The sequence below is a fragment of the Anopheles stephensi genome, chromosome 3 (genome assembly GCF_013141755.1).
Source record: "Anopheles stephensi strain Indian chromosome 3, UCI_ANSTEP_V1.0, whole genome shotgun sequence".
NCBI classification, from domain to species: Eukaryota; Metazoa; Arthropoda; class Insecta; order Diptera; family Culicidae; genus Anopheles; species Anopheles stephensi.
In genome coordinates this window covers 8292778-8319001 of record NC_050203.1, presented here as the reverse complement: position 1 = coordinate 8319001, position 26224 = coordinate 8292778, and the positions used below count along the sequence as shown (strand labels likewise).

General features: G+C 47.2%; 1 protein-coding gene across 1 annotated transcript in view; it reads right to left on the bottom strand.

Annotated features, from left to right (window-relative positions):
• The window catches only part of LOC118510529, a 34550-nt gene that overhangs the window by 1037 nt on the left and 7289 nt on the right, over positions 1-26224 (bottom strand). The window contains exons 3-4 of the mRNA XM_036052474.1: positions 1538-2134; positions 78-1449 (exon numbers count right to left, since the gene is read on the bottom strand). Coding sequence (XP_035908367.1) covers positions 78-1449; positions 1538-2134 — 1969 coding nt within the window. The remainder of the gene's footprint in view (positions 1-77; positions 1450-1537; positions 2135-26224) is intronic.

The window sequence follows — 26224 nt, the reverse complement described above, 5'->3', positions numbered from 1 at the left end:
CCAGAATGCAACATCAAAAAAAGGATCGATGAGGATCGTTATGCACTGAAAGCTTGATCGACTTGTCTCGCCCTTACCTTTGGTTTGATGGCAATATACCGAGCGGTAGACAGGTGTCGTACGCCACATAGCCCTCCTCGGCGTGAGGTGTCTGCACGTACAGCCAGTTCTGGTTCTTGAACACCGCATTCACCACCATCCCGAGTGGTAGCGGTATCTCGATCTGGTAGCTACCGGGCCGCGTCTGGTACAGGGTCGCGGCGGACGATAACACTACGGGAATGTTGCCGGGCGAGGATAGGGAACACTTGGACAGGAACTCATCTACGTTGTGAATTTCGTACCCGAATCGTTGCGAACGGTAACGCTCCCGCCGTCGCCTGTGGTGATGCCTACTGTGATGTCGATGTTTGGTAGATGCCGACGGTTCCGATACCGTCGTGTACAGGGAAGGCTCGGAGTAGGTGTTCTTAAGCGCCACTGCCATCTTCTCTTTAAGGCTCTCGCCATACGCGGGCTCCTTGTTGAGGTTAACGGCATGTTGATTATTGTTGTTGTGATGCACACTCGCATCTACGGTGGTCCCATTCGGATAGAGCAGTAGTCGATCCTTCTTCTTTAAACGTTCACTATTTTTACGATTGCTTTTTCGGTAGAGATTAGAGCCGGCGCTTGATACGGCGGCCGTTGGTGCAATGGTGTACTCGTTCGCGTGTGCCACACTGCGCAGCTTCTCACTATGGTACTCCGACAGGTTGTTGTCACTGACGTACTTTTCGCTAAACAGTCTCTCCTTGCTGCGCGTTCTAGACTTTTTGCGAACGATGACATGATGATGGTGATGATTGTGGCCATTGGGCGTGATGCCATTGGAAGCATGTCCGTTTGGTTGGCCTGTAGCATTGGCTGTATCTCCACCAGAGACTACAGTCTGTCCGGTTATGTTGTGGTGAGGAACAGACGCACCATTTCCAGCACTGTTTGTTACACTTTGACTCGTTTTATCCACCGGTGATCCCTTCAGAACGGCTTGTACCACTGTCGACTGTTGCGGAGTTGATTGCTGATGCCCCGAACGATCGTTGCCGGCCAGTGCCGATGCTCCCTCGCGCGATTGCTCCCGCAGTACCCACGTGAGTGAAATCTTTGGTCTACGAATACTCAAGTTTTGACCCATAGTAGCTGCCGACGCAGCACTGACACCCGTGTCAGCAACGGAAGATGGCTGACCGGGCTGCTCGTCGATAGTGGAAGTGGGCGCTGGTCCTTCCCGTGTACGGCCCGACGATGTAGATGCCCCGTCGTTGATGGTTACAACTGCAGCGAGGTTCCGGCCTAGCTCCCCTATCTCGGCGTACTCTACCGGCGCGGGCGATGATTGACGTTCCGGTGAGTCGGTGGCAATATTCTTACAGTTCCGCACCAAATCTGGACAAAAGGCATCCTGACCTGTGCATACCACAAAGAAGAAAGAGCGGACAATAAAATTACTTCAAATGGTCCCCTCGGGGGGAGTGGGGAGCTTGCCGGTACTTACTTAGCAAATGCTCCTTAATGCGTTGTCTCTGCTGGTTCGGTACGTTGTAGCGGTGTCGGACCGTAGGTTCGGCTCGTTCGGGGCCTCTTGCTGCTTGTCCGCCAGCACCAGTCGACGAGCTATCACCGGACGTTGATCTGCCACGATGAGCTCGCGGTCTGTCATTGCTGGTGTCACTGTCGTCGGTGGTCGTGGCTGCGTTGTGCCTACCAGAAGCAGCAGCAGCAGCAGCAGCACCGGCACCACCACGACCAACGGCAGACGATGCTGCACTACCAATTCTCTCGGCAGTGGGGCAACCCGCCGCCGGTTGCGCTGGAACCGGTCGGTGTGCGTAGTGTGCCCAGTACGGTGGCGGTGGTTCCGGAGCCCTTATCGGTCCGCGAGATCTCGGTGGCAGCACCGGTAGCGATGGTAGATTACGTCCGCCCAGCTGCTGCTGCTGACGACGTCGACGTCGATCGGCTGCGATGGCCGCAGCGACAACCGCCACCGAACCACCGCTGGCCTGGGTTGCTATCGATGCACCCGGTGCGGTCTCGCTCGTTCCAGCCGTCGATTGGGATGTTCGCGATGTGGTGGTGGCCGACGTAGACGCTGTTGGAAAAGGGGAAGAATTCCAAAGGAAACCAAAAATCACCGGTTAGCTCGCGCTTTTCCAACAAAATAATCAACTCTAGCGAAGCACTCGCTCTTAAGCACCGGGTACTGGGGGTGCCCTTTTCATTAAGATAATAATCGAAAAGAGTTTTACAAATAGTTGTTGCTGCCATTTTGCAAGATCTTTCTCTCGCTCTCCATGGCCCCTGCAACGGGTATCCAACCGGTACTGGTGAGGCACCATGCACCATAACTTGTTGCAAGTTATTGCTGTGCAAGTGCAGCGAATCTTCCGCTGGAATGGAAGATCGAAAGCTCACTTTTTCCGATAACTTTGTTCGGCTGAAGGGCATTACCAGTAAAAGGTGTGCAAAAAACCAAAAAGAAGAATCCAGCTTTCATGCACCTTATGCCGTAATTCACACCAAGGAATGATGAAGCATTCGGTTTTGTCGATGTCAATCGATCGTTCACGATCGGATTCCACCATCGCACAGTAGAATCCTATCGAAGATGTACAGTTTATTTACTTTCATTGCGACACTTCGGGCTGATAAGCAATTCCTTCTTAAATATCACACACGATTGGTGAGCAAAAGCGTGACAGTAAAGTGCATGATTCACGCCGATCGTGCGGATAATGTCTCTCGGAGAGGATGGCTCAGTCAGAGTTGACGCGCATGGAAATGAGACCCGGTTGCACTGCTCCCTTCTCAGTGTGGCAGTAATTATGCGCACGATTATACACCTTAATAACCTTCATTCAGTAACTGCAGTTTCCTCTTACATTTAGAAAGTTGTCATACGGACGGGTTGATATGGAAAACCTTGCACTTGCACCCTGTCCCAATCAGTGTCCATTACCCGTGTTGGAACATGATCACTCAACCGGAGCAGAAGTTGTGATCGCTCATTATCGCTTGTGATAATGGGGGGGAGGGGAGGGCGATACTCGCTATGTCCGGAAAGCTGGTTTACATTTCTTGTTCGTGAGCAAATGGCTAATAAGTGCAGTCTAATCAAGCGATGCGAAGCTCTGAAGTGCCTTGTTTTAACCTTGTTGGGCGAGCAAGACATTGCTCGGCAAACCTGGTAAAAGCACCGACATCTTCAAGCGAACGTCAATAGTCACTTCAACGAGCTGCTCCAAAGGATGGAATATGCAATAGAGAATTGCCCAAGCTTGTCCCCTGAATATCAGCAGAATTCTTGGAAGTAGTTTTTTGGTTCTAGACCTCAAATTGTGGATGTTTAATAGTACATGTTAGCCTCAATCAAGGACTCACAAACATATGGCACACATACCAACTTTTAAAAGTTTGTTATGGAGTTCAGCTAAGGGAAAAGCTTCGGTTCTGATGCATCATTAACCTCCCAAAACCATACTATAATAGCTCCAATTTGTTAGAAAGGCTACCGAAAGTTCTATGTAGAAGAAGACCACATATACAAGAGTTCTAATAATGTTGATAATTCTCTAACTAAAAGCTTAAACATAAACCTTTGTGGAGTAATTACCATTTTTGTTTTTTAAAGTCCAATACAATTAATCTCATTAATACATCGAGTTGATAATGGCATGTCTGGTATCACAATTACAACTTCACTTGTCTTTTCCATCCCCTAGACGCAAGATTGCTCGAGCTAGACGATAGTTTGTCTAGCTGACGACACCCTCTTCATACCTACTTCCCATGTTCCATTTCCGGCTCGTGTCGATACAAGTTGGATGGCAAGTCCGAAGACAAGTTTCGCAAACCAGACACATGCAGCACCGTGAAGCAGACAATCGTTTCGCATAGCTTTCATTTTCCACCCGATGGCACCCGAAAGTGGTAAACAATAACACGTTCGTACGCGTTGCTAGACCGAGAGACAAAAGCTGACCTTTCCCATCGTCCCATCGTTTTTCTTGCCCCATTCAACGATACGGCTCGGGGTGAGGAATTTTCATTTCACTTCCTGCAGTGGAGCGATTTTTCCCCCACCATTTTTTGCCCAATTGGTTTGCGAGTCGAAAAAAAAATACAACGTCATCATTATCGTCATCATAATCTTCCCATTTGGTGCGTGTCGATGTTCAATTATGCATAAATCGCAACAATAACTAATTAACCTGAAAAGTACATCTAGCATGCGTTTTCGCTACGACCGATGACTTCGGCAGTGCCCTACGGGGGTCGATAATTTCATCTACCTAACAACATACTGGACAGCCATACCGGACTTGTACCATCTGGTCCTAGCTGGACAGCCCGGTATCGGCAATAAAAATAAGGAACAGACTATCGACTCTAGATGCGTCTGAACGTTGCTCTTTCGGCTCGAACCTCACCTGATCGGTGTCAAAGGTCGTGTACCTTTTCCAGCGTCTGGCTCGTCCCATCCACAGCTTCCCGCGGCTAACCCTGATGCAGCCTTTACCAATAGTGTTTAATTGAATTCCATTATCGAGCCTGAACGAATCGGGCCCCGCAACGAAAGAAGAAGAAAGCGGCAGGCCATGGCCAAACATTAACGGGTCTTTGGTCTCGGGCCGGACAGACAGGTAGCCCGACGTTTGTGGAAGAATTTCCTTCTCCCGATGCTCTTCGGTGCCAAAAACATTGTGTCTCCCCGACCCCTGGCCATTCCATCCCAGCCAGCCGCGTACCTTGGTGAATGTATGCAATCCAATGAACTCGGTAAATTTGAATTTAATATCATCTGGTGGCGTTGGAGGAGGTTTGCCGGCGGACCGGTATGACGGGTAGCCGTGCAATCACGTTTTTGCATCTCCATCGGTGGCGTATGGGGATAGGCTCACTGCCAAGGACCTATCGGTATCAGCGATCTTGCCCCATGCCCGACGTCCCTGTTGTACTTAAGGCCAATGGATGCAAATTGATGCAACCCGAGTGGTGGGACGTGATTTTCACCTGTCGTACACGTACGTACCGACCGGCAGCGTAGACATCTTCACTTTGCCATCTTTCCCTGCACAAGCACTTGGCTCATTAATGTGTCCATCAGATCAGGAGGCATAGTGCACCCCGGCTGGTTGAGCTCGTCAAAAGTGTCTTGCATTCCATTCGCATCAGGTCCCCCGGACGCTTAGGTCTAGACGGGTGGCCGACCGGGGCGACCAATGTTCTCTCCCCCCTTCTTGCTGCAGCAGCTGCTGGGTGGCTTTGATTAACATTCGCTCAGGGTGTGTGTTTCGTATGGGGCGGGAGGTTTTCGTTTGGACAAGTGGAACAGCTTTCACAATCGGTCCGGGGCAGCATTAATTGTCTTGCTCCGTGTCTCATTATCTCTCAATTTGATAGCGACACCGTATCAAGAACGGGCACAGCTCCACATGCACTTGAGTGAGCAATTTGTTGCCGGCGTTAGGGAGACACAATTCTACGTCGTTCTTATTTGCCGGCGTGTCACTGACGTAGACAGGGGTGGATTTGCATTTGGAGTATTTCAATTAACATTATATGAAACTAAGAAAATTTTGTGTAACAAGCTACTTTGTTTATTATAATTTAAAAAATAAATTTTAGGAAGTTTTCCCCAAAGAATAGATCATTTTGCATTAAGAGAAATTCCTCAAAGTTCTAACGCTGAAGAAACTGTAAGTTATGGATATTCTGGAGATCTTGATGCACAAACTTAGTTTATTCCTCTAAAAACTAGTTCACTTTTCTTCTATACAGCGTCATATCCAGTAAGTGCGATCGTGAGTACTTCAGATACAGCACACAGATAAAGTGAGCACGATCAAAATATCAGCATCCCTGTTACAAGTATCCACTTTGCTTCGAATGAATTTTACGGCTTTAACATTTTCCAACCCCCAAAGCACATAAACCATACTCCATTCTTAGGACATTCCATTTCCTCCAATCTTTTCCCTTTTTTGATGTAAATATTTTAATCGTATCATCCGACCGCTCGCTTTACTCTCCGCTAAAGCTTCCTCCTTGAGAGACGGCCAGGGAAAGGAACAGTTTTTCACTCGGGAAACCTTTTGCATCACACATCACCACCATTTTCATGCCGACGGTCTTCCACATTCCACAGGCAGGAGGCTGTGCCGAGTTGGTCGGTACATTCTAAGCGAAAGAGTTCAGAGGTGCCCAACCGTACGGCAACGAAACGGCAGCATGTACATTGCGCCCTCGGTAGTACGTAAACACCACCTAGCATTTCCGTTTCGGTACGGTTCGGTGAAAAGCGGCAGAAACATCCCCGAAGGTGAGAAGCCGTGCCGCATGCAAACACACACGCGCACACCAGTAGACGCTAGACCGCGTCTAAGCACACTATAAATCGTACCGACAACGAGGCCAACCAATCATAAAAAGCCGTATCTAATGTGCATGTTAATTTATGGAAAATCGACATTATGAAACCCGAGCCTCCCTGTGGACCGTGGCGTGCTTTCGGACGCTGTGGTACGGCTGGAGGGATTTTTTTTTCGAGCGGTCCAGATCGCCCTCCTCCACACCCGCACACTCCACCCGTTTTGCTAACAAAATATCGTTCATCAGCGTGCCGTTTGCTCCCGTTGCGATGCGAGACCGAGCACGAATTAATTCCGCCCATTAACACGCCGATAGTGCACAATGGCTGGCCGGACGATCGTCCGCACGGTGGAATGTTATCACACGTTGTTTTCTTGGGCGTGCAGCCATCGGTACCGCGAATATAGCGACGAAAAAAAAAACACATGTCCATTACGCCCCAGTACGCATCGGCAACCGGTTCCCGATATGGAGGAGTTGCTTGTGCCTGTGTCGCAAAACATTACACATTGCACATGTCCGCATTCGCTGCCGTGCTGTCTGCCAAAGTGCTTTACGGCGGCTCATGGTGCGTTCCGGAGGACGAATGGCGAAGGATGGGAGATTACGCGCTCAATTGCACCGGGCAGGGCGGGATGTGGGATGTTGACGATCAACCGCAAAAGGAAATTCAGATACGAGTGGCCCGGGTCCGTTTGTTCTAATGATGGTTCTCTTTTGATTTGTTCTTCGGTGCCTGTCGATGTTGTGCGGCAAAGTTTCACGCATAATTACACCGGTCGCTTCTTTGGTTCGCTTCGGTATGATGACATGACCATGTTAATGCTCGCGTCTTTGGTTTGGTTTGCAATTGGTTTGCTGCGGTATGGTAAAGCTTGTACAATGTAGTTGATTAGTTTTTTTGTGTGCGTGAAAATTGAAGCCAAGGGCGATTTATTGTCTTTTATATAGAAAGAAGATATAACACATTTCTTAACTGCATCATTTTTTTTTGCAATAAAAAAGGGTGTTCTGGAGCTTTTTTTATCTTTGTCAGCATAAGATCAAAAAAGGGTAAATGTATACAGCAGGCAACTTTAAAAAATATAACACAAGAAAGCCTACCTTCAGGCGCTTTAGATTCGATGTAGAAAAGGCCTCTGAAGGATTCGATTCGACCAATCGATCAATCCTTTAATAATAGGTCTTTCCGAATCTATTGCAGCGTTTCGAAAGGTTTGTGTTCAGGAGGAATTTGCAGAGCGTTAACCGTTGTTTATTCCTACATCCATAAAATCGCTACAGATATTATGCAAGTAAAAGAAGCTTTAAATATGTTACTTTATCTGCGCCGAACATTATCAGCCATCGACATCGAAACACGTTGCATCACAACGTTAAGCAACAGTCGTCGATCACTCGCAAATAGTTTTTTGCAAATTTATAAAATTGTACACCCAAAGACTACGAGTTAGTTAGACTCGAAGGAACACCGTCAAACCCCCGGCAAAGGCTATGTGGTTTAAAGAAAGAGGCCTACTCTCGTGCCAAGCAACAGAAAAAACCACAACAAGCAAGCCCATACAGCAAACGGCGCAAGAATTAGATAATCCATAAGCGCGAGGACACCGATGAACAAACGGCACGCCAAATAAATTCACCTCCAAACCCAATATCTCGCCTCGATTCGGCCTCGGGGCGTGAAGAAGAAGATGCTCAGATTAGCGACACCAGCCCGCCGTGCCGTATCAGCACGGCAACTGGTGGGACTCGCAAGCTAAATATTTACACCCCCACAGTCCCCGCCAAGTGATCCGGCCTGGAACCTCCGCTCCCTATCCCGGAGGCCACGGTTACGCCCAGACGACGGTTTGTTACGGACGCTTCTCGATCCGAACCGCACAAGAAATATGTGAAATTCGCGTGCCGCTTTTGAATATTTCTTCGACTTCACGCGCAAAGGCGGAACATATCGTCGCGCATATCGGTGGAACGATCTCGTTTTTTTTTTTCGATTCTCCTTCTACCTGCCCTATTCTCGTTTTTTTTGGGCGTTTGGAATTCTGTAGGCTCAGAGCGGTTTTCGATGATCGGGCGCATTTTCATCCTTGTGTCTACCTTCTTTTTTTTTGCTTTATGCTGACCACTAATGGAACACACATAGTCCATTCCTCATTACTGGCCAGAAGAACTTCGCAAAACAGTCTCAGCTCGTCTGGGTTGCGAACCCGTTGGCCGAGAGTGAATGATTTGTAAATAAAAGCGAAAGCAACCAACCAGCGCTGGAGCATCTTCCATCTGTTGGGAAACCGAAAAGTGTACGAAGCTGATGCTGTTTTGAAGCATTTTGGGAGCTTAATTCCATTTTTTTTTTCTCCTTCCCAGAGTACCAAACAAGTTTCCCTTTCGCTCTTTTGACAATTCGTCGTAAATTCCTGCCTTGGTTGTGGAGCTAATTAACCGCAACAGCTAATTTGTGAAAGAGTTGTCACACTGCGAGCTGACGAGCGTTGATTTAATGCTTCGTTTGCTGATTGTTGCAGCTGAGCATTAGCAAACAGCCATCTTCGTTTTACACTCTGCATGCTTAAGAGGTGAAGGTTGATGGGAAAAGTTTACTCTTCTGCTAATTGTAATAGTTTTATGTGAAGTTTTCACTGCTGTTCGTTAATTACTGTCTCTAAAATGGTTTTGCTGTGCGATAGTAACTCACTTGGTTACTCTCAGCTATTTTAGAAGCAATTTTACAACCCTTGTTTGTTAATTGTTTAGATTAAGATTTTTTAAACGGTTTAAATTTGCTTATCTGCAATATCTAAATCTTCCAAGGAATGCTCTGCGAACATTCATTTCTAAACCCGAACAGTCCAAGTCCAGGTCCAAGGTTCAATAAATATCCGAGCAACCTCAACCGATTGCGATCTTTGCTTCCTTCGTCCACCTAGCCATCTTACCATCGATAGGCCTCTCTACACCTGTTATTTCTACGCCCAAGTTCTATCGCCCAGGTCCGCATCACAGTCTACAGAAACACTCCCATCAAAACATTACACAATCAACCGTCCTTTCCATCTCGTGGAGTTCTCGCAGTCTGGCATTTCTATTATTACACCGACCATCTTTCTTTACACGAAACAGAGTCCTCTTTCTCTGACGAGCCCATTGAGGCCGCACGTTGACGCGCTTCGTTCGTTCCGAAGCGCTTCACGACAAGTGGAATGACCAACCAGCGGAGGGCAGGGTCGGCTTTTCGGTTCACTGCCTTATTCCGCTCATGAAAAATGAACGACCCCAGTGTTGCACGGGGCTTTCATTTCACCCAACACGAAACACTAACGCTAAAGTCGAAGAAAAACAACACCAGCGTCGAGCTAAGTCAATTCACTTTTAATTCCGTAAATCTCCGTTTCATCATCGCTCCTTTTTTTTGGTCTGAGTGTGCGTGTGTGCAAGGGAGGGATTATTGTATAAAAGTTTGGTGTGCCGATTTTATTTTGCCACCCCTTACTGCCTAGACGCATTAATGTCTTGTTTAGTGTTTCACCCGGCCAGCATCTAGATGCGCTTATTATTTTGCCGACGAAACACAAGCAGCTTATTCTGACAACCGTTGGCATACCTTATTATTAGCAGACATTATGTTTCTTATTTATGGTTTTGCTAAATTATTCTGCTGTCTGCATAAGAGGTCTGTGTTCTTATTATCTATAACTAGCAAAATTGTGATCGAAATCAGACTGTCGGGCAAGTCCAAGAGTCCAAGGAGCGTTTAGTTTCAAACTCCAAGCTTCTAGCTCCAGCAGTCAGAATTGGAACTTTTGAGGCATTGTTTTGAATCGAAGCTCGTTAGCGGGTGAAACAAAACGACCCAACAGCGTGGGTTTGATTTATCTTTCTAATGATTTTCTTATGACCTTCCCGGGGCGTAATGGTTGGGGCGACAGCGATAAACGGTTGTGGTTTAATGTGACAAGATAATTTATTAGCTAATCGCACAACTAACAGCGCATTTGGGCATTTCAGTTTGGTTTTGTTTAATTGACTCATTAGTCCGTTTAGAGCATTTAGTGCATGATTATGCTTAATCAGGAAACAAAAAATGGTTTCTTCAGAGACAACAAACTGTAACCGATAGAATAGCTTTCTTACCAGCTTAGGAATCCTTGCGGGAGAAAAACTGCTCCAAACAGCGCAACGCCACAACGGCTACAACAACAAAAAAACCGGTCGTCCTTGAAACTTCCCTAAATTGTTAAAATCAGCTTCTCTTCCTTTGTTTTGTTGGTTCTCCACTTCACTTCTTTACCACAGTAACAACCGCATCACAATCACCATCATGCCAAAAAATGACTGCTAACGACATACTTCAATTATCGATCACGACACATCACAACACGGACAGCACCGAACAGCCTGTTATATCTTCTTCACCTGTCCAACTTTGCAGCCACTGCAAAGTGTGTACGGCCGATGCAACAGCGTTCAGCGGTCAATCAGCGAAACAACAAAAAAAAAACGCCACCCATTTCAAAAGAACAATTTCAACCATGTCGACACTAAACAGCACAAGTATGCCCTTAGGGATGCCCAGCCCGTACGATTTCATTCATTCCGAGCGCGCGCGCGCGACACTTTGTCATTTTCCGGGTTGCTGTTTTTCTTTCGCAGCTTTCGTCCAACTCCGAAATGCATTGGTGGAACGTGGTCTTTATAAAAAAGGTGCCAGCACTTGTTTTCGTAGTGCGTTTCCCGATCGCTGCCGATAACGATCACACCAGGATCGACGAGCAAAGGACGCGCGCGAGAGACAGAACAGGGGTTTGGGTTTAATTTTCAATTTCACGGATTTTACGCTTCTTTTTGCAGTGCCTTTGATTGGTTTTGGCTGTTGTTTCGTTGCTTTTGTTCTCCGTTGCTTGTGCTGTGTTCTATTTTCAACCATGCGCTCGGTTCTGGCGACTTTTAATTTTCACTCCTCCATTATGCTCTCGATCAATCCGATTGATCCGATTGGATTTTTGAGTGTGCGGGCGCGCGCGCTCGAGCAAACACTTTAGACCGCCGAGCTTGACCAATTCGAACGAGCGACGCATCGACGGGATCCGCTCGTTTAAAGATGAAGAATGGTTCTTCTGCTCCCAGTGCCACCTTTTCGGGGTTCGATTCGTTGTGAGCGCGCGCGGCGAACACGGCGTTCGCTGGAGTCAACCTTCAGGTCTCCGGCTGGACCTTCCTTCTATTCCTATTCCTTCTAATGGTGGTTGGTCTTCTTGGTTGTTGCTGCCTTCGAAAAACCGCAGCCACCTTTTCGGGGGTTTAAGGGTCCCCGGGCACCAATTGGCGACGCGAGACACAGCCGGCGATCCTGCAGCTTGGAGCAGAAATTCCTTTCGGGCGGCGAACTCCTCACAGTAAGGCTTCCTAGCCTCGAGCCTTTCGAACGTCAAGGTCTTCTAAGAATGTACGCTCGGTTCGCGCATGTTAGCATTGGCAGCAAATCGTTTTCAAAGGAAAAAAGAATTTTGATATCCCTTTTTTCCTGCGTTGCTTCGCGTGCCCTCGAAAAGCCGATCACTGGGGTTATGTATTTTGAAAATTGATGTGTTTCTGGGTTTTTCTTCCTATCGGTGGGACCTTTTGATTTTAGTCTTAACACTCACATACTTTCGATCTCGATACACGGTTACAGTCTGTGTTGTTTCGATACACCGATTAAACCTTGTACTCTTCAAAAGACTGCAACAGTCGAAAAGCGACGAACTCGATAAAAACGTTCACGATCGATCGCGTTATCAAAACACCAAGCGACACTGGACAGCTTGCGTGCCACGGCGAGCAAACACTGCAAAACGTACTAGCGCACCGAATTCGCGGCGGATCCGGTACGTCCAATCCACCCGCAACAGCGCTTTGCTACAAACTGACTTCGGGTTGGGCTGCTTTTCACTGATCTGCCCGACGCCCGACCGATGACGATGACGACGTACGGACGTCGCCGAGCCATACACACCGGCCTGTCCGCCTTTGGATGTGTATCCGATTACAGGGAAGGTTTTGTTTCGTTCCATTTCATCTCTCCGCATGCACGGTCGTGGTCTCTCGCCATGGTAACGCGGGTTTTATGCTTCGCATTATCTCGTACATATGCTGTGCCGAGCTAACCGCGAGCTGTTGATGCTGTGTTGTACTGTGTGTGTAGCGAGACGAGAGAAATCTTGATGTTGATGCTCTCGCAAGCGGCTCTCTTACGGTGGCTGGCAACGGCACGAGAGTATAGCCGCGGAACCGCTGGAGAAACGCCACGGTTGATTAGTCCCGAGAGCTGAGTAAAGCAACGAAGGAGAATACGAGAACGAGAGATCAAGCCCAGAGCATCGGGTTATGCTGTCAACATAAAAAAGCATGCTCGAGCAACAGGTACCTTGGGAGCGATAGCTGAGTCGCACTAGAAGAGAGCTTTTATCGAATAATTACTATCCAAATAGTAAACTATTCGGGATTCTACAATCTGGAACCCCTTTACCAGTTGCAGAAATGTTTTCCGTTAGCATCGCCAGAATCCACCTGTTCCCCAAAACAAAAGGAACAACAAATCAAAACGATAGAGATAGACGCACAGCATAACAACAATCCGGCAATGTGAGCCATATCTACGTCAGTCGATCTGTCGCATTTTCATGTCAACACACACACACACAGCATAAAGAACGGAGATTGAATTCCCGTAGGCCGAACGAACGTGCCAAAGCAAAGCAATCCTCTAGCGCACCGAACGCACACCGTTTGGGGTAAAACAAAAGATTAAACCCGATCCTTCCAACTATTGCTTCGCTGCCTTGATAATCCGGTGGATCGTTCGTCCGATCGTCATCGTCTGCAGCATGCAAGCGGGCAAGAAAGAAAGCGTCGTCGTCGTCGCAGAAGACAGATTCTCTTCTACAACAGAAAATCGAAATCGAACAACAAACGAAAACAAGCTTGAAACCACTAAGCTCCTCTGTGTTGAAGCTTCAGAGCTTCGTTCTTTCGGATTTTTTGTTTTGTGCTTGCTCATCCAATTCTGATGAGATTAGATTCGTTCGTGCTTCTTCAATCCGGTGTCTCTCCCGCTTCACACTGCTCGGTGGCCTTCAGGTTTTGAGCCTTTTTTTTTGTTGTTGAGTCGGCAATGTTTTCACCACCATCGGACCAGGTGCGACATCCCAAAACCAAATCTCCCGACCAGTACGATCGATCGGCTCGAACGATCAGCTCCCTGGCGATGAAGCAAAGGGGCGATATTTCAAGCGCGCCAAATTACACGGTACCCCTGATGGGGGTGAATTTATTTAGATTAGCTTCCATTTACAACCATACGCCGCCGCCGCCGCGTACACATATGGTATGCGCATTACGAAACACGTGCCCTTGATTGTTTTGTTTGGAAGAAGAGGGATCTTAATTCTTCGATGATTAAGATGGAACCCATCCCGGGGCGCGTACAACACTCGAGGGCTTTTCAAGTGACGAATGTTGATTTGCTTGCTTGCACAGACACACGCACGCAGCATCATTGCCGAGTTGTTGCTTCTCGGAATCATCGGTCCGAGCTAGAGGCTCCTCATTAATGTCTTCTTCGCTAGTTCTTTGCTTGTTATCGCATGAAAAACAGGGGGATAAAGAGAAAATGGGAAGCAATATCTCAGTACTATTTCCCCGGGTCCACCTTGCCCCAAACCGGTGTTTGTGTGTGTGTGTTCCTGTGAGGTAATTTATCTGTACCGTTTACGCGATCGTCCGGGTTCGTCACTTGTGCGTTGAAGTCTTTTGATTTGTTGTTGCTTCTATTCCGAAACCGTCCCGCTCTGGTCACACATCGAGCGCAGCATCACGTTATAATTTACACGTCGCGCTACAACGTCGTCGGTTTTGTTTCTGCATTCATGTGCAACCGTTCATGATCGATCGGTGCCGGGTGCCAGGAATGGATTGGTTGGTTGCCGATCAACAGCATTTCTGACATTTTTCTGCCTTGTTCAAATAAACTCCATAAATTATATCAATCGATCCCTGCACCGGGAATACGATGTGCCCCAGCCAGCATCCAGCCGGGCTGGCCTGAGATGGACGTGTACGTGAAATGATGTATCTGTTTAGAAGAGGGTTTTTTTTGTGCTGCTGCTTCCCGCACCTCTCGCAGGTGTTTGAAAGAAGCAAACATGGGAAGCAAGAAAATCAAATCTCAATCGCACCTTAGCGAAAGAAGAAAAACCCCATGAAGATGCAACCGCGGAACTGATGCTGCACCGATGGGGGGGGTTCAACTGCAGCAAAGTGTCAAGATCCTGGGGCAACGATAAACTAAATCATGTTGGCCGCTGTCCGCCCGCCGTGTGTCACGTTCGCACCGACCATCGCCACCGATTGACCATTGTCGTTTGACACATGTTTTCCGCCTTTCAGCGCTACCGCGGTAAGGCGAACGGCATGACAGCAACATGACAAGAAACGAAACGCTGCCGGCGAGCGTATTGCGTTTGTGCGAATGCTTCATTTTTCCCATTTCTGGTGGTGCGGTGGGTTTTGCTGATTTTTCTGCTGCTGCTTCAATTGGGTCCCGGTGCGTGCTGCTGTCGTGTGCCCCGCCATCGATGTGTGTGTGTGAGGTGAGTTCGTCGTCAATTAATTTATTCGTTGCTTAATTTAAACGTAATTAATTGTAGCATAAGATCGCGACTACCGTTGCAGACACGACGCGATGCAATACTGGCTGGCCACTCGGTGTCTGTCTTGCAACCGTCCGGGTATGGGAGTGTGACACACACACACGCACACGCTGCATTACATCACCCGGTGCACATTCCGATGTTGGCGCAAGAGAACATCTGTAGGGAGCGCGCAGAGATCGATATCGGTGTAGTTAGCGATCTTATCGCGTACTTGTAATGATTTACACTTGGGAGCTGCTTGTTTTCTTCTTCAGCAACACTGGTCAGTTTTCAAAATAGAACTTTATGTTGAGTCGATTTCATACGAATTTAAACATTTTTTGAAAAATTAAGAGTTGTGAGTCTCCAATTTACTGTAGAAAAAAAAAACTATGAACCATCAATCAGCTTCACGATCGCATTCTACCACGCATTCCAGACACACAACTGCTCTGTCACTTCTTTTCCGAATACCTCCAACCCACCCCACCCCCAGTTCTCCTCTTCCCTTTTCCCCAAAAGCTGTTCCACTGTCACTTTCAGACTACTTTTCACACCGCAAACAAAACCAACCCCCGCAAAAAAAGAAAAACAAAAACCTTCTGCCGAGGCCTTTGACACTGGACTGGACCGATTGGTTGGGTTGGGTTGTGTTCTTCAACCCTCTTGACTTTAATCCGCTTCGCAAAGTAATCCTTTTTTTTTTGTTGGGGTCCACCAAGCCCCGCTTCTTTTCGCCTGCGTTCGAGAGGAGGTAGTCTTCCCCAACTGAATCCCCAACCGTGCCCATTTTCGATTGCGCTGCTCCACGATTGCGTCATAAACAAATCGTTTCGTTTCGCGCCATCATTTCACTTTGCTTTACTTTTTATTTCGTCCGGACGGGGAAGCGGCCCGAGCTAATCTTGAAGCTTGTCGCCTTGGATCACCCCTAAAATTACCTTCTTTCCCCCCCCCCCCCCCCCGCTACCTTCCTCTCCTTCGCTCCCGAGATCACTATCGCGCGTCCCATTTGTTCTTAATTTTCTTATCCCCTACCGCCGCTAATGTTCGACGTTCGATCTGTTACACGATGGATCGATCGTTTTTTGAACCGATTGATGATCGCCCGTGACAGGGCAAATTCTTGCCTTTTTTTTCCTCTGTTAATTCCCCTTCTGGGTGGAATGCCACCCATCCTGTCTGCTCCTCTTCTTTTCCTCCTGCCTGACCACATGCGTTCAAATGCAGTAAAAGAACGTCCGAAAGTAAAAACCGCCCGCTGCGGTCTAGGAATGTGACGAAAGAATCGCCTTTTTGCTTTGTATCGCCCCGTGCCAAGGGTTGATAGTTTCGGTTAAACGCTTCCAGTATTAGTACGGGAAACGGATTATCACAATAATCATAATAATTTAATCAACCATTAGGACCGTGCCATCGATACGGCCAATGCTCGTGGGTTGGACGGCAGAGAAGTTCTCACATCAGCTCTTCACGGCTGTGTGTCTAGCAAACGGTGCGTCTGCTTCCCCAAAAAGTTTTTGGACATGAAATCCAACGATTATGATATCCGGTACGATGACTTCGCTCGATTTTTTTTGGTGTTTTTAATTGTCCCTAGGCTTCTAGCACCGATTGGGTAATATTAGCTTCACGAGTTGGTTGCTACCGTACGCCGTGAGCTTCCAACAACTGCTGCTTGTGTTTTATTAGTTTACGACCTTTACAACACGAGAGCCGTACAATAAATGATTGGCTGCGAAAGTGTTTCGCTGGAAGCCAACAAACCCCAAAAATTCGCATACCACTCGATTCACCCGGCTATGCTATAATTAAATCAATAAAATTTAACTCCTTTACGTAGGCATTAACCGCTCATGATACGGATTTCGGATGGTTGGTTTTATGATTATTTATCTACGCGTCGCTGTTTAAGCCGAGATTAACGAGCACTCAGTTCTCAGGTGGAATTGCGTCGTGAGTCATACGTTCGTGATACACGATGCTTGAACCTTGCACCGAAATCGTGTGCATCAGAGGTACAAATTGATCGCGAAAATAAAAACTCTTAAATTCCTTCATTTTTTAAATAAAAAGCCCACCTTAAAGCTTTGTTCCCACGGCTCATGCTAAGCACGTCTTGTTGCACTAATTCGCTTTACTGTAACAAAAAAAACAGAACGATATGGATGCGCCTTAGAAGCTAAAGCATCACGTTCTTTTCTCATGAGCATTTCAGAACTCCCTGAGGGCGTTTAGGCCCGCGGCTCCTTTTCTTTGCCGCGATCGTTTGTTGAAGTATGCTTTGCTGCGTGGTTTACGCGTACAAACAGCATCGTAAACCCGTCTGCTTTAATAACTTCTTAAGCAGTTGTTCTTATCGATTGTGCTCAGCGGTTGATTTGAAGTTTAAATAGCTTTCTAACGCTATTTCAATGAGCTGATTCTAAAATGAGATCTTCTCATGTATGCTTACACTTTAGGATTAAGCACCAACATCCGCCACAGTAAAAGGCCCGTGTTGGTATTCCTCAGCCTCTCCGTGTTTTCCTCGCCAAACGATCTTTATGATTCCGATGCATGTTTGCCAACTGTCCGATGATCATCTCTCCCATCCATCGAACCAGCCCATGGCGGTCAACGGTTCGCGGTCAAGCGATCGCCATCTTGCACCCCTCCGAATGCACACGGAATCTACCAACCCTCAGCTCAGCTGACAGTGGTGCTGTGGCTGAGAATGTCCACAACCCCCGGGACAGCGATAGCGATAGCGAGATTACGAACGGGACCGGCGCAACCGAGCACCGGGAAAATATTATACACTCTATCGAATTTAATAGCTCGATCGTGATATGCGTGACTTTGGCCGTGGCAGCCGGTCATCATCATCAGCAGCAGCCGCAGCCACAGCTCGGCCGAGTGCATCCGCAAAAAGAAGGGAGTGCATCCTTTCGTCAGTGATTCCGTCAGGGGTTTTCTCGCTTCAAAGCAGGACACTGGCAAACCTTCACCATAACCATACCGAACCAAAAACGTGAAGCTCGAAACGTCAACGATCTGCCACAATGGTGTTCACAAACAGCCGCATCGCAAAGCTGTAGCAGCAGCAGCAGCAACTGGAAATCTGGAACTGCAACAACAACAGCGAACTTGCCACCTTCCCACCGAACCGGTTGAGAATGCGCTCGACGTTGGTAAGGGCAAAAATTAGGGACCCATCCCTGAGACAAGCAATTCCCGCCGCCCGGAAGATAACACGAATTGACCGCACGACCTTCTGGAGGTTTTGTTGTTGTTGTAGTCGTTGTTCTTTTTTCGCCGTGCTGCCTTCCCTACGAAGCAGCGTAATGATGATCTGAATCCGCATCACATATCTCTGTGGCAATGGCACTTACGAATGGGCCCCCGCAATGATACCGGCGCAATCAGAGGGCGCCCATCCTGGGTTTCAAGTCACCCGCATAACATCGTGCGCGGACGGACCTCTCGGCGTCGGCGGAAGCTTTTCACTTCCCCCCATCTTTAGCGTAGACATTGTAAGCACGCACAGAGGGCACCGAGCAAGAGGGGACGAAAAAGGTCGTGGTTTTACAAGCCGTCGTCTTCGTCTCGACACGTCAGTCTATTCTCGCGGTTCGCTGTATACCGGCCGCCGTCTTTGGCAGACCATCGTTCGTGACAGTTCGGACGGTCGCAGCATCCCGGTAGTGAGAACCCCAGACCGACGGATGGACGGAAGGGCACACAGAAAAAAAGCAACGGTACGCTCGTTTGCAACCGTTTTGCATAATTTCCGAGCTCGTCCAAAAATGGAACTCCTCTTCGGACGGTGTTGCGGTAGCGCTCGGAAGACGACGCGACCGGGATGATAATGATTCTCCGCGCGACTGACTGATCCCGTCGCCACGCACGGTGGCAATGGATTTCAACGCCCAACACCAGGCAACAAACCTCGAAAATGGTGGAAACCAAAAAAAAAACAGCCGACAATCCGAAAACTGATTCTCGGACACACATATAATCAACTCTCTTTCTCAGCAGCTCGGGAAGGATTTTGGTAATACTGGTAGCGATCATCAGTAACGGGGTTGTGCGTCAGTCCGGCAACTTGTTATCATATCATCCCACTTAATAATGCACTTCTGTAAAAGATTGATCGCATACCACCGACAATAAATGCGCGTTTGAGGCACAAAAAAACAGTTCCCGTTGGTGATAAAAGAAACAGTTTCCCTCCATTTCCGATGCAGTTTCCAGTATGGTGCGGGAAGGCTAGATGAATTTTGCGGCATTTTCTATTTGTTACCTTGTTGAGCATACACGCTTCGTTCTAGCGGCTAGGAATGCATTTTCTCGCCTGCTTTTCCTTTTCTTGGCCACTTTGCTGCAAAGTCAGCATCGTGTGGTATCCGAAATGTACCACGATCGAAGGAAAGGACCGTTTATTGCAAACCGCAAGCAATTTGGGTTGGCTGCCGGTAAACGATGTTGGCAGGCAAATTACAGCGATCTTGATGATCTTGCCAAACAAAAGTAAGCCATGAGCGGTGTACATTGTAGCAAATTGTCGATAAAGTGCAATTTGTTTCACGATCTCTTCAGGTAAATTGGATGTTTTTATGTCTCTTACTGTTTGGAACATTAACATATGATCTTAGAGAGGTTTCTCAATGATCTTGTTGATAGTCAATTTAAGCTTTGAATGTCGCTTGGGCTGGACTAAAATAGTTAGAAGATATATTATTTATTTTCCAAACAAAATCCCACAACTCTTGAATAAATATTATAAATTATTCGCTTCTCGCTGGCATACCGATTTAATGTCGCACTGAAATGTCCCAAAATGTCTCCCAAACTGTGTTTTACTTCTCTTTCCAAATTTTTCTTCAACTTAAACCTCAAGCCACCGCACGGGTTCGATTTTTCTTTTTTTATGAATGGCCATAAAAAATCACCAATAAATTGATATCGTCCGAGCTGTCACAGGAGAGATGCGCCATTCGCCGAGGCAACCCGAGAGAGAGAAAAAAAAACCACTCCACACCCTCGCTTGGCGTTAAAACCCTCTTAAAGGCTCTCCTTTAGCGTGATGCTTACTGTTTACCATGTTTTTTAATGGCTCCTTTTTTTGCTTATTAAACCGTTTTTTGATCACTTTTTAATTTCCACATAAAAGCAATCGAATGCACGATTGTTGCACGGCGAGAAATCGTCCCCGCATATCGTTGATAATCGCATACCCGGTCTACATGATCGAGCGAAAAAAAAAAACTCACCAAACCATACACACATTTGCATGGTTCAGCGGTACGCTCTTGCACACCACAGAACAAGCAAAAGATAAATTTAAACACACCTCGACAAATGTTACTTAAATGCTTGGCTCCGTTTTTTTACTCTCTTGTGCTTTATCGTCATCAATCCTTTCCCGTGGCGGTGTGATGGGGTTGAATATTATTTCCAACCCTATAAGAAAGTATCCCCGTCCCGTGTGATACCTGACGAGTGTAGCACGAAATCTCAACCAAAGCAAAAAAAAACACCCACCCCGTGACGGAAGCAGAAAGCGATAAAGTGGTAAATGAATAATAAAAATAAATTTAAATTAAATTCAGAAGTGCTGGCTGGCCCAACCGGCAACTAGCACGCAAAACCACCAACCCGGCCCGGATTAATACCACATTAGCTCGCCACGTGAATGCAACACCTCCGCTTACACCAAACGGCTTGCGGTGGTGGGCATTGTTTTGCACCCCAAAAAAAAAAATCTCCAACAACCCACAAACCCGTCAACGAAACGAAAGGACGGTCCCGGATCGGATTATGGTTTTATTTTAATCTCATTACGCCGGAGCTGCCAGGAAGAAAAATCCCGTGGCTGGAAAGTAAGAAGAATTGCATGTATATTTACCACCCCCGAACATGATCAATCTGGATGCCATCTGGTGGCCAACCGCGGGATGTGATGCACTTTTATAGCTCCTTTCTCTGTGCGCCCGAGTACGGACGCTACACTTCGAAAGTGCAATAAAATTCGGTACGCGTTCCATCACGGCGGTCACTTTTCGTCGGCCTGGATGTGTATCACATCACGTCACGGAAACAGCACCCGTCAAACCCTGCGTGTGATACAGGGGTGGCAACAACTCTCCCCAACGAATGGCGAACGTAAATTACCGGATCATTACCTACAGGATCCCCACAGGAAACCCGATTATTTCTCGACCGGAGTTGTTTTCTTTCCTGTACACTCTCTAATCGATCTTCGAGCAGCTCGCGATCCCGATCGACGATGGTGATTTGCGATCGTCGAACTTCATCGCACGGAGCTATTGGAATTTAAAACGGGTATGACCTTCGAACCTGGTGCGGCTGTGGTGGTGGTACCTTCACGTTCCGATCCGATCAAGCTGCGAAAGGTGACTTGATCGATCCTGCAGTACGATTGATGGCTATTTTCGGTTTTAACCGTTGTCGCTTACCGATAACCAAATTTAAGGAATTCCCTACACTGCTGGCCAACCCGTTTCGTCACTGTTGACGTATGTTGCTATTTTGTTCCCCCAGTTCCCGGTTTACCAAATTGACCCATCGAAAACGATTCGAATCGATCGTGAACAGCTCTTTCTTTTCTTCCTTTAATCCCACTAAACACATTACACACACACACACTCCGTGAAGGTTTTCTGCTTTATCCTTATCCTTACGAGATGCACCTCTTTTTGCACCGATCCTCTATCAAGCGGACTGAGCGGTCGCGTTGGGGTAAAGGTGAAAATTAAAATGAAGCGAAATAAAATTAAACGGCCATACTTGCAATTACCCCTTGCCACAGCCACAGCCGACCTCCAAGCTTTCCCTTCCCCCTAGAACCACCGCGAACCGCCGTATAAAACAATACGAAGAACAAAACCATCAGCCCCCGAAAAGAGATTATTTATGACTTTCGCCCAAGACAGACCGCCGAGGATCGCGGAAACGGTCTTTACCTGTGAAGTGTTTTGGGTGAATGTTTCGGTACCAAGTCTTCAAGTTTTTTTTTCGTTTTTTGCCCCGTCTCGAAACGATAATGCGCTTCGATCAATTCTTTTTACCTTCCGCCAGAAAATTTTGCACAAGAACTTGGAAAGAAGAAAAAGGCAGCTACGCTGCAAAGAAATCCGGCCAGAACGAAGCGAAAACCGTCGGTGAGCTGCAAATTTGCCGGCGATCATCAGTTTCGAAGGATTGAACCGATCGTCGTCGTCCCGAATGTCTTAAACACCCGGAGCGGGGCATCCACCATATCTGTACGGTAAATTTTAAGCTATTCAGAACGATTTTCTCTTCCCCCTGTACTTGGCTGTACACCTATGCTCAGGAAATGCATCAGGAAATGAGCGTACAATATGGTCCCGGGTCCTTATCCACACACACACACACACCGTGCAACTTGCATGAAATCCTCAATTGGTCCTGACCCGGTTGTTTTTTTGTCCGCGTTGCCCATTTCGTTTCGTTACCAATTTTCAACATCATGTAATTATTATTGCCCTTCCGTGTACATGTTTCGAAAGGATTTTTGCTGTGGCTAAACGCATCCCGCACTCGTGTGTGTGTGTGTGTGTGTGTGTGTGTGTGTGTGTTTTTTTTCTCCACCCAAACCCGCGATTCGCATTAATAATGACCACCAAGCGTAAAGCGAACAAAAAAACAGCCCAAAATCCATCCTCCCGAAACCGTGTTCCATTTGCCGACAACACTGCACATTCTAGCCACCAGGTCCGGCGTGTGTGTGTGTGTGTGTATGATGATGCATTGCAAAAATTAAATGCACCCTGGTACGCCGAAGTTCTCTTAATCCACCGCCAAAAGTTTTCTTAACTTGACCAATGTTTTGTTGCACTTTTTGGCTGCACCACATTCCACATATTCCATAATGTTACGGGGGGGCAGGGCCCACAACGACGACGATCAGGATGATGATGATGATGGGCGAAATGGTGAATTATGATTATATGTTGTGCCTTGCCCGAGCGTGAACACACACATGTCGGGAGAGACTGAATGCACCATAAAGCACCAACCAGACCGAAGGAGATTGGTATTCTGGGTCGTTTCGTCGCATCGCTTCCAGCAGACGGAATGTCCGTTGACCTCGTCTTCATGATGAGTGATCCGTCCGATTTTTAATAAACACAAAAATTGTACGAGATGGGCCCGATACGGTGTTCCTAAAATTTCTAACTCACTTACACTTGATTCAATTAACGTTCCTTCAAAAATGCTTATTCTATACCAATTTTCCTCTTAGCTGCACAAAGATTGCCTGCACAGATTTTCCTCCGGAGGAATTCCCATTTCAAACGAATTGAATTAACCTGGACTGAAAAGCTTTTTCCTCTAGCATAACGAGCATCGGCTCGATCGGCTGGTTACGGATGCAGTATGGTTTAATTTAAACTCTCTATAATCTTCAATTTACTCAACCACCCGTAGCAAAACATAATTCTAGCCGACTGGCGATGCTTACGCCTCGCGCATCGGAACGCTAGTCCTCGCTGTACGTTGAGATCTTCATCCAAGTCGTACCGTCCTACAACGCTCGATATCAGCTCGTGAAGGAGAAGCAAATGGAAGTAAAGCCACAGGAAAATAGCAGCGAGAACAAACAAATCCGATCCTCGTATGTATGCACCTGCGATCCAGGGGTGAAACCCACACCACGCACGCAATAGATCGATCTGCTGGGTGGGTTTAATTTCTATTCGTTTTCTTGGTGGTTTGGTCGGGGGCCATGCTACCAACCATAATTTCACCCCATCCGACCGAATGCAATTATCCGTGCCCTGTTGTTCGTTATGGATCTCGCTCGCCCCATTCGACGTCCTCGCGTCGGTGCAAAGCGAAAAAAACCGTACAGACGTTAACGAATAATTGCGGTAGCAATTACGAGATTATGATGATGTTGTTAGTTAAATGTCAAATTTTTAACCCTTCGCGCCAATGCGCTTCCCCCACGGCTCGCTAATGAAAATATTTCACTCAACGTTTAAGATAGTTGCTTTCGCATTGATTGAGGTCAACAGTGCCTTGCGATGGCGGGTAATGGTAAATATTTAGCTGGCGTTTTTGCCTTGGTGATGTTTACATTTGTTTTGATTGTTTTTCCCTTGGTATTTTAGTTGCTTTGAACAAACAATAATTTTTTTTGTAAACGTCATCTGTTAGTAATAATGATTTAGAGAAGCTCTTCCTGGGCCTATTTGGGTAGACGTTGTTAATTTTGATTGGCTGGTAACACATTACATTCTCGTTTAGGCTAATAGATCAATCGGTAACGCAGGATATAGCAACATGCCAGGATATGAGTTCAAATCTAGAATAGATCATGCTTAGATAAAGATTTTTTCATTATCAGTGAATCTTACCACAAATAAGCAAAGAAGGATTTTGTATTCCCCTCTTTAGGTTGCTCTTACAACTGAGGATAAGATTTAAAAGTATCTCCCCCACAACTTTGTAGATTTGTTTCCCGAATCTAGGTTAACTAGCGGCACGATAAACGCATTCCAGGTGACCTCAGACGATTTGTAAAGGTGTGCAAGATAAATTTGTCCTCCCGGAGCCCTCAATTCAACAAAGGTTGCCCACATGAGCCGTGGTAAGACGATGACGGGTAAGGAAACAATTAATCTTGTTCTAGTTGGTGCTCGGAAGCACCACGTACGTCTACTACGAAGGTCTAGTTTCTTCACAGTGGTGAGCTGCATTTCAGCAACGAAATAAGAGACAGAACGCTTATTAGCGCGACCTAACCCAGAACTGGAGATGATCGACAACCCTGCCGCTAGCTATTTCCATGCGGAAAACTTGCTGCACCGAATGCAGGAAAATAATGTAATGAAACTGGAAGCCTGCCAGCCAGCCAGCCTGACTACCCCGTTTGCCATCAACGGTCAGGAGTGAGATGCTCCAACGGTGCTCCGTAGCCGTGACCACTGTATCACTCCCACGATTTATGCCATTCTATGCGGAGAACCTCTCGACCGAGCGACCAACCGGCCGGGATCGTAAATTCAGTCACATCCATGCCGGTCCGGTCTAACGCAGCCCAAATGAGACTGCGTTCCTTGCGGAGAGGAATGTGTGTGAGTGTCTGCAATTCGCATAAAAATTTATGCTCCCTCCGGCCCAGGCTGATCCGAAACCGGGGAAAATTCCTAACCAGCGCGAGCGTGTGCACCCAGCTGCTTGCGTTAGCGTTATGATCGCGAGTGTACGATTATGTTATAATTTCCGCACAAACTGTGCCCATTCCTCGATTACGTTCCTTTCTTGCGGTTGGGACGTGAGAGCACCAGCACCGAGAATCGAGGATATTTGCCCGGAACCGTAGTTGGGGCATGATTTCGCCGCGGAATCCACACGAGCTCACGACTGCTCATCATTGTTAGCGTCATCATGAGCATCATCGTCTGGCGAAGAAACTGGCTCCGGTGAGAAGACAAATCATCGTCATCACCATCATCTCATGATCGTTAATGTTCGCTCCTCCTTCAGCAAAAGGGCGCAAGAGATTTATGCTCGAAATAGTAGTCTCCGCTCTCCACCGGGACCGCTCCCTTTGCCAAGGGTTCTGGATGCTAGTTCTTCAGCAATCCTTAACCACAGCCCTCCTTGATCCTGCCCAGAGTGGTGCAGAAGTGGTTGGTCCACTGTAGCCGCTTTTACTTCAGCCCGACAAAAATCAATCACGATTTCATCGTTAAGACAGCGTTGCCGTTTCCATCCCATTTCTCATCGTCCACCCGGTGATCGGTTCTCCTTTCAGGCTTCAAGCTTCTTCCAGCCTGGTACAATCACGCGTGGAAAAACGGAACGGGAATCTGACTGCACCAGAGATGAACGACTGCACCAACGGTACGGGCATCAGATGACTGATGTTATGATAGGTCTCGCGGAAAACTATGACGCACGGTTCCAAAGGTTCTGAAAGGGTTCTTCTTGGAGCATCTAATAGCTAAGAACGCTTCCAAGGCTCAAGCAGACTCTTCGTTCTTCTAGACCAGAGGGCAGATAGTGAAGCGTACGATCATCTACAAAATCGCTGATAAATGGCTGGTAGTTGTTCGGAAAACTGGCTGCGGCAAGATGATAGGTGCCGATCGACAAAAAAAACGTGC